The sequence below is a fragment of the Amaranthus tricolor genome, chromosome 11 (genome assembly GCF_026212465.1).
Source record: "Amaranthus tricolor cultivar Red isolate AtriRed21 chromosome 11, ASM2621246v1, whole genome shotgun sequence".
In the NCBI taxonomy this organism is placed as follows: domain Eukaryota; kingdom Viridiplantae; phylum Streptophyta; class Magnoliopsida; order Caryophyllales; family Amaranthaceae; genus Amaranthus; species Amaranthus tricolor.
In genome coordinates, this window is record NC_080057.1 from 25,196,876 (window position 1) to 25,213,834 (window position 16,959).

At 33.6% G+C, this 16,959-nt stretch overlaps 3 protein-coding genes across 4 annotated transcripts; 2 read left to right on the forward strand and 1 right to left on the reverse strand.

Moving 5' to 3' along the window:
* Positions 1-777: 777 nt before the first annotated feature.
* On the forward strand, positions 778-4,175 carry LOC130827505 (uncharacterized). Its single transcript, XM_057693237.1, has 7 exons — positions 778-989; positions 1,077-1,246; positions 3,005-3,081; positions 3,178-3,243; positions 3,320-3,394; positions 3,479-3,553; positions 3,630-4,175. Exons 1-7 carry the CDS (start codon positions 838-840, stop codon positions 4,005-4,007), a joined length of 993 nt encoding a protein of 330 aa, XP_057549220.1. The 5' UTR covers positions 778-837; the 3' UTR covers positions 4,008-4,175.
* Positions 4,176-6,606: 2,431 nt separating this feature from the next.
* LOC130827168 (ras-related protein RABC2a-like) lies at positions 6,607-11,740 on the forward strand. Of its 2 annotated transcripts, XM_057692817.1 has the most exons (6): positions 6,607-7,061; positions 8,000-8,068; positions 9,806-9,871; positions 10,153-10,274; positions 10,377-10,505; positions 11,244-11,740. In XM_057692817.1, the coding sequence occupies exons 1-6, from the start codon at positions 6,902-6,904 to the stop codon at positions 11,352-11,354; spliced, it is 657 nt and encodes a 218-aa protein (XP_057548800.1). In that variant the 5' UTR covers positions 6,607-6,901; the 3' UTR covers positions 11,355-11,740. The 2 variants fall into 2 exon arrangements, with proteins under 2 accessions (XP_057548800.1, XP_057548799.1); XM_057692816.1 differs by having other exon boundaries at positions 6,613-7,061; positions 10,377-11,740.
* Positions 11,741-11,886: 146 nt separating this feature from the next.
* On the reverse strand, positions 11,887-16,730 carry LOC130827169 (uncharacterized). The gene is made up of 7 exons (XM_057692818.1): positions 16,537-16,730; positions 15,781-15,901; positions 14,857-15,002; positions 13,621-13,684; positions 13,380-13,464; positions 12,423-12,550; positions 11,887-12,321 (listed from the first exon to the last, which is right to left on the reverse strand). Exons 4-7 carry the CDS (start codon positions 13,645-13,647, stop codon positions 12,169-12,171), a joined length of 393 nt encoding a protein of 130 aa, XP_057548801.1. The 5' UTR covers positions 13,648-13,684; positions 14,857-15,002; positions 15,781-15,901; positions 16,537-16,730; the 3' UTR covers positions 11,887-12,168.
* Between the last annotated feature and the right edge of the window lie 229 nt (positions 16,731-16,959).

Sequence of the window (16,959 nt, forward strand, 5' to 3'; positions counted from 1 at the left end):
AAAGTAAAGTGGATAAAAATATTTCTCTAATATTAATATATTATAAACTAACAGACTTACAAAAAGATTAACAACCTTTTCCACCCAAAAATTTCATTTAAACCCCTTGTTAAAGCAAAAATTAAAGATAAAAATTGCTCTCTCTATGCTAATAAAGGGATAAAGTTGTATTATTAAGTTTTATAGTTAGTAAATGACACGTTAATTTCAATCTTTTGAATTAACGTTTTGACATTGATGTTGTAGTCAGTAAATTACTAGTGTATGAAAGAAATAAGAATTTAAGGCATTGATGAAACAAAAAAGCGAATCTTAAACTATTTTTTAAATAAAAAATATAACAAATTTGAAGAATCTAAGACCATCGAATTAAAAGGAATAAAGATTAGAGAATCAGATCTAGTTTCCATGATAAAGTCAGTACCATTTTCCACAAAATGTCCTCACTCTTCTACTCTCATTCGCTTTGCCAAATGACTGTTAGTGTTGGCTTATTTGACTAGTTGAATTTTTTTTACCTTTTTATTGGCTTTTAATCTAGCTGAATAAGTCATTTATTTAAAAACATGTTTGATAAAATTAAATATTAACAATTGACCGTGTTATTAGAGAAAAAGTAATAAAATAAGCTAAAATCTAACAATTTGATTTTTTTCATTTTAACTTAAAATTTAGTGTTTACGAACCATATCTTTTAATTAAAAAACCAACCAAAAACAGAAATAAAAATATTTTTTAAAAATTTTTTCCCCTACTCAATTAAAAAAACATTTTTCTACGTTATACACTCGCCGGATTAAAAGTAAGTGAAGCTCCAAAACAGCTAGAAAAAGAGAAATGGATAGAGAGTGGGGATCGAAGCCTGGTAGTGGTGGCGCCGCTTCTGCCCAGAATGAAGCCATTGATCGTCGAGAACGTCTTCGTCGTCTCGCTCTCGAGACTATTGATCTTGCTAAAGATCCCTATTTTATGCGCAATCATCTTGGAAGGTTAGGTTTAATTTCTCAATTTCTTCTTCTTCTTTTTTGTTTAATTTGAGTTCGTGTACTTTTGATTTAATGGCGATTAATTTACAGTTACGAGTGTAAACTGTGTTTAACATTGCACAACAATGAGGGAAATTACTTGGCTCACACTCAAGGCAAACGTCATCAAACCAATTTGGCTAAAAGAGCTGCTCGTGAAGCTAAAGATGCTCCTGCTCAGCCTCAACCTAATAAACGCAAAGTTGATATTCGCAAAACTGGTTTGTTTCTATTCATTTTTTCTTTTCTGATGTTTTTCTGTTGTTGTTTTCAATTGAGGACCAGCAGTGGCGAATTTAGATATTAGTATAGGGTCGGCTGAACATTAAATCTGTATGCGATGAACAAATTCAGCTGCCAATCTTGTGTTTTATATGTTAGCACAGTGTTGGCTGAACATTTTGTATGTGTGATAAAAGTCGGCTGCTTTCTGTTTTATATGTTAGTATATCTGTATATGATCAGCTGGAAATTCACTTGTGTGATGCACAAAGTCGGCCTGCTATGAACGAACTCAGCTGGAATTATTCTGCATCATATGCTAGTATGGGGGCGGCTGAACATTTAGCTAATGTGTGATGAACAAACTCGAGTGTGTTATATGTTAGACAAATATTAAATGGGCTTTTTGATGAAATGACCCGGGACTGCTACATCATATGATAGTTTGGGTTCTACTGGTGTTGTTTAATTAGATGGATGAGATTAGATAGTTTCATTTTTTGATGATAAACAATTCTTGGATGGATTTTAGTCCTGGCTTTATGTTTGGATGAGAGAATTTTTCTAGGGTCTTGCTTCAAGTATTGGAGTTTCCATTGATATGGATTCTTAGGGTATGGAATTTTTGTATATGTAAGACTGTTGTATAATTGAGATACCATCATGTGTTGTGACATGGTGCTATCTAATTCAGTATCCCCTGCGGATTGAAACGAAAAAAAATTTCCATTTTGGGCTGATTACGGATTCTTACTGCAAATTAGGTTACATTCATTGTGATAATAAGTAGAGATATACTGCATGCTGCAGGATTGGTCCATTATGTGCCGACTATCTTTACATCTTCATTAACATTTCAGATAGTCATTAGGCTTTAATTGAGTATGTAATCTGGGTTGAACTTTTCAATTTTATTTGGATAAGTTGATATTTTGACCGACAAAGAATATAAATTATTAGTGGGGCGGAAAATTGATGACAACTTTATGCTACATATGCTTACAAACAAAACTAAGACAATTTTTATATGTGGATAAGTCGTTATTTTTTAATGAAATGTATGTTCAAACTTCAAAGCAGATTCATATCAGTTTGGAGTAATTTTCATGATGGGATTAGGCTTGGGCATTATTGTTGTTGGTATGTCTTGATGTCTGGATCCAATGTTTATAACGAACTCCTGGCTTTCAACATGTTGCACCATGTGCATGTCAAACTCTTGGTAATGAGCGCACGACCGCACGTGGCTGGCTGACACTCTTACCACTGTGTAGCTTAAAATAACTTAGGTCTCATTCCTGGCTGCATGGCTGAATCTTTGAATACTGTGGGAGATGCCTGTGTGAGATATGCAAGATTCACAGAGATAGGCCACCTCAAGATTATTTTATGCACACTCAATCCACTATCTTACCGTTTTCATTGAAAAAGTAGTATTTACTCTAAGTGTGACAAGATCCAATTCTCTTTTTTAGGCGTTTTTCCCATGTGGCTTGAAAAGTGGGATACTAATTTGATTTTATAATTTCCTCAATTCTTTGGTGTTGAAGCAACTGTTTAAAATGCACGATCTTGTTGGTTCTACTGCTTGTCCCAACTCTTAAGCAGGTTGATTTGTTCTTTACCTTCATATCCTGCGTGAATCATACGTACAGCTTTCTTTAATTTTGTTTGGCAAAATTAATTGTATGGTCTTCAGTTGATTCAAGGTATTGTATCATCTCTGACAGCCTAAATTTTCTTTCTGATTCATGTAGTCAAGATTGGTCGGCCTGGGTACCGAGTAACGAAGCAATTTGATCCTGAGACAAAGCAGCGCTCTCTTCTTTTCCAGGTTATTATTGACTGCGCTTTTATTATTTCCAAATTTTCTTTTAAACTTGTGCTCTCTTGGTGAATGAGTTGCTAATGTTCCTTTATGTAAACGCAGATAGAGTATCCTGAGATTGAGGACAACACTAAGCCTAGGCACCGGTTTATGTCTTCTTTTGAACAGGTAATTTTTAGATATTGGATATTTTCTGCTTTACTAATGATCCAGCTGCTGCTTACTTATCTTTTCCCTTCAATAGAGGGTTGATGCTTTTGACAAAAGATTCCAGTATCTTCTGTTTGCTGCTGAACCTTATGAAATCATATCTTTCAAGGTTAATATAGTTGAATTTATCATTTTGTTCAAGGATTCGAATCATTTTTTATGCTTTTTTAATTTGCTTTGCTTCCGGATTCAGGTTCCTAGCACCGAAATTGACAAGTCCACCTCCAAATTCTTCTCACATTGGGATCCCGACTCCAAGATGTTCACAGTATGTCTGGGGTGTAATTTTTGTGTCGATGGTAAATTTTGTTTTGAAGCCTACTGATTGATTTTTAATATTGCAGCTTCAGTTATATTTCAAGCCCAAGCCACCAGAGGCAAACAAACCACAACCTCCTACTGCACCAAATGGTACTTCAGTCCCAGGGGTCCCACCAAGGCCTCTTGCACCTTCCAATGCACCTCCACAGCCTCCACCACCACCACAAGGACCTCCACCCGGTGCTCCAGCTGGGAATCCCCCAAGAATGCCACCACCACCTCCACCATCAATGGCTACTGGTCCGAGGCCATTGCCTCCTGGTGGGGCACCTCCAGCACCACCACCTCCCCCATCCGGGAATCCTGGAATGGGGAACTTCACAATGGGAAACGTACCGCCTCCGCCACCCCAAGGCTTCCCAGGTCAACAAATGCAAGCACCACCACCTCCTCCCCCCTAACATTTGCCAGCAATAGTTGGCTTTACATAATTGTAGTTTTGATATGTTAAATGTGTACTAGATTTGAAGGTTTTAGTTTTACATTATTTCTTAAACATACTCTAAAAAATCTATTGTGGAATACATTTGTTTTGGCAGGGAAACGATATACCACTGTTAACATTCCTAGCTTTGTGGATTTTTTAAAATTTTACAATTATTTGTCACGTACAATCATAAAATGTGTCCCACTTGTCATTTATGACATTGCAATCCCACCTCAATTACCTCCTCTCCTTCGTCCTTCCCATGCTCGAACATGTCAAAATGAGAACTTATTAGAAAATCAGGGCATATTTAATTTAGATATTACATTAAAATTAAAAATTTTATGCTTTTAAAAAATCATAATTACTCTAATATATGAATATTACAAGTGGGTCATGGTTAAAAAAAAACAAAAAAAAACGAGGTGTTTGAAGTTCAAACATAAGAATTTAATTCTCGTTCTAAAAAAGAATAATTAATTATCTCTTTTCATTTATGTGTAGGGATCTTTTATTATACTCCGAATCAAAAATCGAAAAGCAAAAACAAATTTAAATATAGAGTACTACTAATGTGTCGACACAAAAGAGTTCAAACTTAAAAGATGCCGAAAAGAGCAATCATAGAGTCAAATATTTGGAATAAATTTGGCTCCACAAAAGGTAGAAATAAGGCAGGAAAATATCACATTTGCACCTGTACACTGAGTGGGCCCACTGACCCCATTACCAGCTTGTACTTATCATTGTAGGAAGTCTTTAATTTTGACATTTAGTCGTAATTGTCTTCTAATGATGATTTGCTACAACGTAATCAACAATGACAATACATTATACTAACTTTCAGCACATTCAATATCATTATATTTAACACATACCTCTCGATTTTAACGACAAACACAAATTATTCTAAGAGACGCATTAGATATATGGACTAAATAATTCAATTAATACAAATTAAAAATAAAATAAAAATGTAGAGTTCTTGTTTTAAGATCGTCTCTTTAAAAGACGGTCTCTCACAAGAATAACTGAACGAGAAAATGAGTTTGTAGATAAAACTAAGAGTCAAACAAAAGCCATGTGATTATAGTTAAAAATAAAATATTTTCACTTGTTCAAATTAATAACTACATATACATTTTTTATTTTCACGATACCTAATAAATAATTTATATATTTCTTATAAGTCTATGATTTTCTGCTTAAATTACTTAATTTTAATATATATATATATATATATATATATATATATATATATAATATTTTAACGTGAATAAGTCTGTAAAAAAAAATTTCCAAAAGATTACTACAATTAGAGGGTAAATAAATTAAGGAAAGCTAGAGACTTCCTAGGCTGTCCTAGTCTCCTATCCTTGCATAGGAAGAACTAGGAAAGTAGTGGAAACATCACAGTCAAAGAATCACTTAACAAACAAAATAGTCGGAGAACTAACCAACCATGACAAACACCCCCTTCTCTCCTCCAAATTCACACTTTAAACTCAACTTAACTTGAGCTAAATGTCATTAGTAACTCTTTAAAATTTCAGTTTAGATCATATTAGATCAATCCCATTATAATAAAAAAAGGAAAATTGAACTTTTATAGTTAATGAGAATTGAACTTTTATTATAAAAGCAAAGGTCAATCATAACCCACCTTCAAACTTATACGAAAATATTTGGTCTGTATTAGATATTTGGCCTACAATATTTAACTCCACATGTATGTGTCACAATATTTATTGATCTTGTTGTCAACATAATAAAATTGCTCTAATATAGAAGTACTAAACTTTTGATGATGTTGATCGAATCACCTAAAAATCATTTGTTGACGTTGGTATAAAATTTTTTGATCACCTTCCATATAAAATTTTGTATTCGTCTATAAATGAAATTAAATTAACCTTTGTTCAACTACTAACTAACCCAAAACTCTTTGTTACACGAATAATTTTAGAATACTCAAAAAAAAAAGTTCATATCTTATCTTATTTAGAAATAAAAACCACTTTTAACTAAAGATTTTAAATTCGATTTTCATGTAGTTTTCGCTTTCCTCGGCCTACCGTCTGATCAAGAGAGTACCAAAAAAAACTCTTCTTTTTGTTGTTTTCTTTCTTCACAAAATTCTTACTTGAGACCGTCTTTATAAGAGACGCATCTCAAATAGGCCGGTCAATTATTACTTAGAAAAACAACTATCAGAAAAACGCGCGCTGTATAATCCTATTTAGAGTTGGTGTTATAACCTATGAAAGTTGGTATTATAATCTGTTAGAGTTGGTATTATAACCTATTAAAGTTGGTATCTTTAAATAGGTTATAATACCAACTTTAATAGGTTTAACACCAACTCCAAATACCAATTTTAATAGGTTATAATACTAACTTTAATAGGTTATAATATCAATTTTAATAGGTTATAACATCAACTATAAATAAACGCGCGCGTCAGTTTTTAGATTTTTTTCTTTAATCATTGGGCCTAGGCTTGGACCTGGAGAGCCGTCTCTTGTAAAGAAGGTCTCTTAAACAGAGTCGCTGTTCTCTTTTCCTTTGCTTCTGTTTGTTTGAACTCTGAAACTAACAGGTGCTTATTTCTCTATTACCACACATTACAAACAAACCCCGCTTAATCCCCTGTAAAAAGTATACTCTTATGGTGAAATCAACCAATTCCTATGCATTAATTCCAATTTTTTTCGTTGAAATTATATAATCAATATTAAGGAAATTATATTACAGATTCTTTTTCCCGTTGCCAATCTTTTATCTCTGTCCCTTCTCCAATAAAAGCTCCATTTTTCATTTTTACACACACATAAATACATAAGTATTGAATCTAGAGAGAGAAAATATATGAATAAAGATAAAAAAATGGGTTCAACTTCAAATAATCAAGCTTCTTCATATGATCTATCATTTAAAGTGTTGTTAATTGGTGATTCTGGTGTGGGAAAAAGTAGTTTACTTGTTAGCTTCATTTCTAATGTTCTTGATGATCTTACCCCTACTATTGGTAACTTTTCTTTTCTTTTTTTTTTTTTTTTTTTTTTGTTGTTGCAAAGATTGTATCTTTATACTATTAATTCATTGTTTGTGTTGAAATTTTACTTGGGTTTTGTTTTTTTAAACATTTTACTTAACTTATCTTGCCGACAATTATAGTTTCCTTTTTTGTCACCCACCCACCAATACCATTTTTGTTATTTTGTAGTTAATTAGATTGCCATCTATAGTCACTTTAATTTGAAATTTTGAAGTTTTTGGATCTGGGTTTTTTGTTTCTAGCCTATTATCTTTTGTAATTGTTGTTAAGTTGTAAATGGTGTCAATCGGAAACAATCTTTTAGATAAGGTTGTGTGTATTCGACCCTTCTGAACGTTGTCCAGATGGGAGCTACTTAATGGCTCAATGGGTCATGGAATGTTGTAATTTCAATTTTTTTTGTTTCATATTGAATGATCAATAAAATAGTACAATTATCATTAATGTATTAGCTTTCAGTAGGCCTACAATAATGTCATGTTTTAATGGTTGTGGTTCTTGTGATTTCTAAGATTTAGTAGCTTTTATTGAATATATCATATAATTATAGAGTTTAGATGATTAAGTTGGAATGTTGTTGAACTTATAAAGTTTGGGATTGGGCTATTGTTTGTTCATAGTATGGGGATCAATATGTTTTTCTTGTAAGTTTTGAAGGAGTTATGCCCAAAACCTTATTTGGAACTGTCTTAATCTATCTGCCAAACAAAGTTATAGAGTTAGGTATCTTGTATCAAGCTAAATGAAGTACCAAATCATGCTTGCATCAAGTATCTTAATTTTTGGTTGGAAAACTATATTTTGATAGAGATTTGTTCAATGTTGCTTCTTAATTAAATTATTGCCAGTATGACATTGCCTAGAAGATATGAGTTCTAAAATTGGAAGTTCATCTTGATGTTGTGTAGGAGTGGATTTCAAGATTAAGATGCTCACTGTTCGTGAAAAGAGGTTAAAACTTACAATATGGGATACCGGTAAGTGATAATGAGTTGTACCATGCACTAATTTCTTCTTCCCCGTCTTAGTGCTAAAGCATGTTTAGTCATGACATACTAAACTGTAAATTTATGCATTCTCTTGGTGATGAAAAAGTGTTTCGAATAGAAATTTCACCTTACATGTGTAGGCTCTTTTGTCTTGCGGAAGATTTGATCCCTTTATATTACATTAAACTATGTCTTTGTTGTATCCTTATCATGCTTCTCTTACTATTCAACTAAAGTAAGGTATGTTAGAATTGCACTACAAGGATGACTCATATTTCGGATGGAGGGAATAATTGTCGTTGATACGTGGTTTAAGAAGAGAAATAACCTTTTAATGACTTATAAAAGTGGAGTAATGCTACTCAAATGGATTTTATGAAAATGAGAAAAAATAGAGGCCAAGTAAAGTACAAGAAAACTAGAAACCAAAGAAGCAAAGTATAAGATGTAGGAGACTAAAAGAAGAGAAAAACTTTTTGATATAGTTGTTGGAAAAGTTGGGCGTGCAATTTGAGGTGGATGTAGACTCTGCCTGGGTCAAGAGGAAGCCTTAAATTTCTCGTCTATAAGAAGATCTTGAGCAGAGTTAGATGGAATGACTATAATGTAGAATGACAAAACTCGGTGGATGAAAGAAGTGAAGGTTGCAGTGAAATGGAAGTAATAAGGTAACCTAGCCTTGGGTTAATGTAGGAATGAAAAAAGTAGCGTTGAATACAAGGACTCTAAGACCAAGATACAAGTAAGTGGTGTGAAAGGAAAGTTTATAAAAGTGTATGGCAACGACAAGTTAAACACAGTGGAGGGGGAGAAAAATATTTACAAGAACTACGATTGAGTGAATGTTTCATGTTTTTAGGGTAATTTTTTAAAAACGAAGATATTGACCTAGATGTGATGACTGATGCATAGAGTGTGGTTTGTTCAATTGAAGAAGTGGAACTAGTTTATGTGATCGAGGACTTTGACAAACTATTTTTGTGTTTGAACTATTATTAGACTTGATTCATTATATGGGTCAAAATTTTGTCCTCTAAAATGGATTGTAGTAGGAAGATAGAGGAAGTCGAGATGGGTATGTTATGATGGATGAACTGATACATTTAAAGATGAAACTAGAGATGAGAATGTTTTTTTGAAGGGTGTTTGAAGATACAATAAAGGAAAATTGTCTTTATCGCTCAAGACATGCGTGACAAAAGCCAAAACTAACCTATTAAAAAAGGTGGAAGGTTAAGACCACCGAGATACCAAAAGAGAAAGAGGGAGGCCAAAAATGATATGGACTGGAAGAATGAGAATGTATATGAGAGATTTAGGCCTAAAAGTCTACATGGCTTGAAATAGAAATGTGTGAAGGAGAATTCATATAAAAGATCACCAAGACTAGATTATTGGTTTGCATAGCAGACACTTTTATGCGATAACGCTTTGGCGTTATTGCAATTGAATTAGTTATTATATCTCTAGATTAAATCGTCAATTGTTTGTATAATGTTATCTCATTTATTTATAAGCAATTTATCCATGCGTCTTTGAAGTTCGAAATTCACCTTTGTCTAAAAGTCATACATGTCTTCAGCAAGCCACCTTATCTTACGGACAACCTTCACCCTTGTTATGATACATTTATCTTGTGTGTGGTGAATCTATTTGTCAACCTGCATAAGTACTTCGTCTTCAGCATGGATAACAATGATAATGTATGTATTATCTCCTTTGCAGCTGGACAAGAGAGGTTCAGAACATTAACAAGTTCCTACTACAGAGGGGCCCAAGGGATTATTTTAGGTATGCAATATTTTCAAATCTTAAGCATTTGTTGACTTAAATGAAAACATATATTTTTCAAACTTAGCTGTTAAAAGTGGGAGATATTTATTTTTCCTTCCTAAGATTGTTTGTACTTTGTTTTCTCTGTATCATACCATTTCCGATTCTTGTCGAGGCCGATGCTAAAGCGGGACTATGTGACTTGCTGTTGTCTTATTATCATGCTAGTTTTATGTAGGACGATTTCACATCCTTTTGATTGACACTGTCCTTTTCGATCTTATTTCCTTCTATTTTAGTGTATGATGTCACTAGAAGAGAGACTTTTACCAACTTGTCGGATGTTTGGGCTAAAGAGGTTGAGCTTTATTCAACTAATCAAGATTGTGTGAGGATGCTTGTCGGCAATAAAGTTGATAAGGTAAATCCTGCCCTATATTTCGATGTATTCTTTCTGCCACATCAACTGGTAATATACGGTTGATACTCATAGACATAAGGGATTTGCTGTTTGTTATTTTAGGATTCGGAAAGAGCTGTGACTAGGGAAGAAGGGGCGGCACTTGCGCAACAGTTAGGAAGTCTATTTCTTGAATGCAGCGCTAAAACTCGAGAAAATGTAGAGCAGTGCTTTCAAGAGCTTGCTTTGAAGGTAATATGTTTTCCACTTATTTTGAGTGGTGTCGTTTTACTTGCAAGGTGTTTTGATCATATTATGGTTTTGTTCGATTTCATTTCTTTAAGTTATACATCCTCGAACATTGCACTTTCCTCGGAAAGAGATCAATACTAGATAGTATATGGTTGGATGCAGGAAGTATTCCTGGTTTACTTATTTAGTAGTGTGGGTAGGATGGTAAGCAACTATGCAATTCAAGCGTGATAAAAGTCGTATGTTCCTCGTTCTTCCAGCCTCACCTTTCTTCCAAATTCCTGAGGCCGAAACCCCAAATTAGCGGTAACGGAAAAAGTCGTCAACACTAGAAAAGCAGTGTTAAGATGCAAGCTCAGTTTCATTACAATACTTGGCTTGTTTGGTAACCGGTACCAAATGGTGGAAACGGTTATAAATAGTGTAATTTTGGTAGGAACATCTCTTGACAAATTTAATGGACATGCTTATTCTCCTTCAACAATATCATTTCCTTTACAAAATTTATGCCAATGCATTACCATTTGAACATGTGGCATTAGGTGATAATGGAAAATTGTGAACAAAAAAACTTATTTATGATCAAACTTTCATTCCCATGGGAATGACATGATACATATCGTGAAAATTTGCACTATAAATCATTCCCATTACCGCCAATTAACACCGTTAACCAAACGGGCCGTAAAAATTTTCCACTAGCTATATTACCGAGACTTGTAATTGACTAATTTACAGATTATGGATGTTCCGAGTCTGTTGGAAGAAGGAACTAATGTGGGGAAAAGGAACGTCTTGAAACACAAGCAAGAGCAAAGGATACCTGCTTCGAGTGGTTGTTGTGCTTAAGCCAACGACTCCGTAAACTTCAAATAGGAGTCTTAAAAAACAGTCGCACTTCGTTATTTGTGGAATGTTGCTGTCGAATTATGTACATGGCAATTCTTTCGTTTCTTTTACTTCTCTGTTGTATTGCTTGTTTCACTGGGCTGCGCTTCAGTTGTGTATCATAGGAGTCGAAAAAACATGTTACGAGTTTGTATAATAGTGAGTTTCACAGGCATGGCGTTTTGTCTCGTCTCGGCATATGGGTTTGTAGCCTCAGCCTCGAGAGCTTGTACGTATAGATCAGCAGCAGTTTGAATGTACTGACAATAATAAATCTAGTGTTGAACGCTGAAGGCGCTGTACTGCTAGATTTGATCCTTATTATACGAAAGCAAATATTTATCACATTCACATCCTCTACTTAAATGCTAATCTCATACCCGTATACTTCAACTTGATATTATTTGTGAGTCGTTTGAAAAACGACACTCATAATTCGATATTCAGTTCTATTTACAACGTTATTACATAACCATATCATATTAACGCTACTGCAATTGTAGCCAAATCGTACGTATTTTAGCACATCGTTTTGTAAGATATTAAAAGAGAGACTATTTCAACAAGACAACCTTATTTAGAAGGGTTATTTAAGTAGAAAAGGAAGAAAACTAACCTATCACTATTCCAAGTCCTAATCTACCTATGAAAATTTCATCCCTCAAGAATCAAGATAACAATCATGTGACCATAACATACAAGCTAACCCATATCCCTAACTAATTGCCCAACTGACGTCTACGATATCGTTGGAAGCACAAATTGTCCGTCGTGTTCACCTTCCATCTCTTTGTGGTGGTGGTTTTCTTTTCGTCCGGGCTCTGCTATCAATTTGAACTCTATCAGCATACATGGGTAGTCGTATTATCTGTTCTATCTCGTTCAACACGACCTCCTCAGTTATATTGTCCTTGATACTTTGGATAACCTGTGTAATGTGATAAAGTTCGTGATCAGCATACTAACGTCTGAGAAGTACAAAACACAACAGCTAGATAACACGATTCAAGTCGAGCATCTGTGATGGACCTGCAAGTACGTGTTATATGCATTAGGTGTGTCCTTATCGGTCCTCACTCGCATGAAAACCCACACGCCTTTGTCTAGATCAAAGGAGCATTCAACTATTTTACCAGTATACGAAGATGGATCAGCATCTGCAAAATTTTGAAGCTCATGGATCACCAATGAATTAACTAGTACTCTTTTAAAGAGGAAATATAAACATCAGAGAGAAAGTTTCTGGATCACCAATAGCTCAGATGAATGGATGATGAAATGGTATGAAAAAACCTCAACAATATAGTAAATAATGTTGCTATCCATAAAATTAGATTGAAAATTCCAGATCTTATTGGCTAATTTACAGATTATGGATGGTCCTTGTAGCTAAATCAGCCTTGTTATTTCCTTTCTTCCCTTGTGTAACCCAGAAACCTTAAAATGAATACCCAAATTGACTCCCACTAAAAGATTTTTGGCGGTCAAATAAAAAAATCCGTTTTTGTGTTCATATATAATCCAAAAGGAGATTCGGAGAACCTTATTTGAGAAAATAGAATTTTCATAAAAAGAAAATTAAAAAGGAAAACTAATGCACATAACAAAAAAATAGCCCAAAGGGGACAACCATGCAAATCATCCTTATTTTTACACAACGGGCAAAAATGCGGTAACAGTCGTGATCGCGGTAACGAAACGTTGATGTGTTTATCGTGATGCCAAATATTGGTAGAAAACGTGATATTCCTTTTAACCACGTAAAATGCGATTTTTACACCTTTACAACGCAGGAAATGTTGGTTCGTTTTTTGAGATATTCCAGCAGCAAGAGAAGAGAGCTGGACATATATAATCGACATATCTAACTATTTAGTCTTACTCTTATCATTTTAGCTACTTCCAAACAAAATAGATGTGGCATAAACCAGTGTCTGCAATTAGAGGGAAGGGAAAAGAAAAACAAGAATGAGAAAGATAATTTACCTCGAAATGAAATCCCACTGTTCTCCAGCAACCGTGTTTTTCCATAATCATAGAGATAAAGATTTTCTCTGCCGTCTTCTCCCATCTGCCATCAAAAGTTATTATGCACACAGTCAGTAGCATATTAATGAAAGTGAAATTTAGTTTTTCTTAGAGATATTTCATGCGCATGAGTAACATATTGATTAATGTTTCATAACTTTCAATTTCCATAAGTCAATGAGAGGATTTAGAACATTACCTCAAAGAGAAAATCAACTGAATTCATTTTAGGATATTTCCACTTTAAAAGTCCTTCATGTTTCCTGGGAACAAACATGCCAGTTTATTAACACTTCAGGGTCTCTCAATTTAAAATTTAACAGAAATTTGAAGGTAAAAGCTGGAAAAGGCACCCATATACTAGTTAACGACAGAATGAAACAAACAATAACAGAAAATATCAATCAGCAAACCAGTTCAAGAAGGTGAGAAAGAGGATAGTGGCCATCATAAGCATCTAAAAGTACAAAGTTTTAATTTTTTTTTAGACCGAGACTTGAATTTGAATTTGAACTTTGAACAAGAAGGTGAGAAAGAGGATAGTGTAGCAAAATGAGTTGAAGATACCAAAAAGGAAAATATAACTAATGAGAGGGTCGGAGGGAGTAGTAAACTCAAAGCTACAGTACAAGAATTACGTTACACAAACTGAGACATACTAAAGTGGATGGTTATTCATCTTTTTCCATATAACAAAGAATTTACTAAAGTCACTCTAAAAGGGAAAGTCTCGCATGTTAAAAAGGATTAGGGAAAAAATCATGTCTTCAAAAGCATAAATTTACAAAAAAAAAAAAAAAAAAGAAAAAAAAAAGTGGATGGTTTTCGACTTACTTGCAAGGATTATGCATCACCTTGTGCATAAAATCAAGAAAAAACAAGTAAACCTCATACCAAAGAAGCCAAATCTAGCATAGCTATTGGTGATCCCGAGTTAATGTAAAATTTTCAGATGGCTATTTAAAGGAAAGCTTTTACCATTAATCAAAATGTTGTTCAATAGTTTTAATAGAGCATTCATAATATAGCATACTTCGGCAAATTGAAGCTTTAGAGTCTAAGACATGAATTACAACTCTGCAAGTTCAAATACTGCTAAACATGCAATTCTAATAAAATATATCCACTTATATAGGAAAAAACGAAGAAACAATTAACAACTGATTAGAAGAGAACAACAGTACTAACGTTGCATCACCACTAAATGGCTCTCGCCTAAATGAGGTAAGGGGGTTGGAACTTGGAAGCTGGATGAATCTAAAGTTAACCTTTTAATAACAAAGACTTCAAATATTGTTTCTAATATACTCTTCATTGTAAACATCATCAGAAACATTAATAAGCATGTAACACTCTGCAATTACCCCCAAACCACACTCCACAACGACTACCAAACAAAATGAATGGATAATGTAAAAAAGTTTGGGTTGCTTACTTCGATCCCTTTCACTCTTAGCATATGAAACACTTGACGAAAGGAATATCTTTCTTCAGAACAGCCATTTTTAGTTTCCTCGATTGGGACTTTAGATGGGATGATTCGACCTATCTCCTGACCAAATTTCGGGCAATGCAGGCAACCTGAAGCACATAACGATAGGTAATCGAAACATGTCACAAAAAAGATAATTTTTTTAAACAAATCCATATATATTGACCACTAAAGCATGTCCCTTATTTCCATGGGGCTGAAAATTTGTAATTCTTTTGTTTCCCATTATAATGACTATAGTAAAACGGCTCATTAGATCATGCGTACTTTTTATTTATGTGAAGTAGTAGATGATGTTTGCTACCAAGGGTCAATAAGAAACAACCTCTTTATTATCAATAACAAGGGCATAACAAAGGTAAGGTTCCATACATCCGACCCCCAAAACTGCCCCCAAGAAGGGAGTCACTTATGCAAAAAGATATTGTTCCTATTATACAGCACAGCAAGAGTAGCACATTACATGTTTCTAAAAATAATTAAGCAAAAAATATTTCCAATTTTATCCACATTTTAACTACAACATAACATAAGCTCCGAATACGTGATAACAACACTAAATGTTCAGTAAGAAGCTTGTTAAAATAATCTAGAAAAATCTAGGATTTTAATTAAATATAAAAATATCTAAACTAAAGAATTAAAAAATAAAAATATCTAAGATAATATAATGGAAGATCCTAGAAAAGTAATTAAAAAATTAAAAATATCTAAGATATTTTAGTAAACTTGCACTATAAATACCCATTGATGTAATCAATTTTTTGTGCAATGAAGAACAATATTCATTCTACATATTCACTCATCTTCCTCTCCAAATAAATCCATTCACTATTTTACCATCTAAATTTTTCCTACAAAGCTTACCAGGGGGTAGCTTGGGTTTTTTATCACACTTCAACTTCTTCAAGAAAGGCCCTTCTTCATGCTCCAATGGCTGAGTCTCATCTCTTCTCAATCTCAATAGTTGCCGTCTTTCTTCTTGCTCCTAAACAATAAAGGTTCAATCAAGTATGTTGTGCTTGAGCAAACTAAGACAAAAATATAATACAAGCCTGAATCATCAAACATGAATCAAACTAGAGTCTACACTCATCACGAAGATGGTATATCATTCTTTATTAGACAATCATAAAAAGCCTCAAATAAAAAAATCCCATTTTTAAAGACATGGAAGAACAATAAATATCATAAAGAAAATGTTTCTCTTTATTAAGAATAGATGCAATATCGAAATTTGAAAAAGAAAATTGGTTTTGTTCAAACTCTTCTTTCTTAAATTAGATACAACAATCAATAGATTTCTCCCTACTTCCCATGTAAACCCCTTACTACATGGGTGTGGCGGTGTAGCAAACATACATTGCCTTATTAAGCCGATAAGACGCATAATATTTAATGTGTTGCAACTTGCAAAAATACTCTCACATTAAAAACCAAAACATAGCAAATTCAAAGAAACCGAGGAGTAAAGTTTAACACAAGCTATATAAATCAAGAAAGGCAAGAAAATTATTACTTTAGCATTTCAAATAAGTGTAGGCATAAGAAATTCCTCAAAGCAATTTAAGCAAACAGCCATTCAAAAGAGTTAAATCAATAATGGGGTACAATATAACATACCCGACGAAGAATCTGAACTGATGTTTCATTGTCATCATGCAGTGCCACATCTTTTGCAGAATGGTGATCATTCAAGTCCATTACAATTGAATATCTGAACTAAATTCAAGAAAAGGAAACCTACACAACAACTACAACAACAATACCACAAGTGAATGCTGATCATACACTTTCAGCGCTAATTTAATTTGAAGGTCCGATAACAAATTAAAAATCAATTAAACCTCAATCAAAATTTGAAATAGGGCTAATAATTGAAATTGCAAAACTAAAAACAACAAAGAATAAGAGATTAGGGCTAATAATTCAGCTTTAAAGATAATTTTAGTTTACCATGAAATTGGGAGAAAGAAAAAATTTCAACCTTAAAGCAGAGTTACGAGAGAAAAGAGAGGGAGAATTTGTTGTTGGTGTAACCGTTTG

What these genes read in the sequence shown, in the direction of transcription:
- LOC130827505 (XM_057693237.1), top strand. Translation starts at nt 838, where the DNA reads ATGGATAGAGAGTGGGGATCGAAGCCTGGTAGTGGTGGCGCCGCTTCT. An exon ending in ATGCGCAATCATCTTGGAAG is followed by an intron (nt 990 to 1,076) that starts GTTAGGTTTAAT and finishes ATTAATTTACAG; the next exon opens with TTACGAGTGTAAACTGTGTT. An exon ending in CCGACTCCAAGATGTTCACA is followed by an intron (nt 3,554 to 3,629) that starts GTATGTCTGGGG and finishes TTAATATTGCAG; the next exon opens with CTTCAGTTATATTTCAAGCC.
- LOC130827168 (XM_057692816.1), top strand. Translation starts at nt 6,902, where the DNA reads ATGAATAAAGATAAAAAAATGGGTTCAACTTCAAATAATCAAGCTTCT. An exon ending in GGCCCAAGGGATTATTTTAG is followed by an intron (nt 9,872 to 10,152) that starts GTATGCAATATT and finishes CTTCTATTTTAG; the next exon opens with TGTATGATGTCACTAGAAGA. An exon ending in TCGGCAATAAAGTTGATAAG is followed by an intron (nt 10,275 to 10,376) that starts GTAAATCCTGCC and finishes TTGTTATTTTAG; the next exon opens with GATTCGGAAAGAGCTGTGAC.
- LOC130827169 (XM_057692818.1), bottom strand. Translation starts at nt 13,647, where the DNA reads ATGAATTCAGTTGATTTTCTCTTTGAG. An exon ending in CAGTTGATTTTCTCTTTGAG is followed by an intron (nt 13,465 to 13,620) that starts GTAATGTTCTAA and finishes TTTTGATGGCAG; the next exon opens with ATGGGAGAAGACGGCAGAGA. An exon ending in CATATAACACGTACTTGCAG is followed by an intron (nt 12,322 to 12,422) that starts GTCCATCACAGA and finishes CACATTACACAG; the next exon opens with GTTATCCAAAGTATCAAGGA.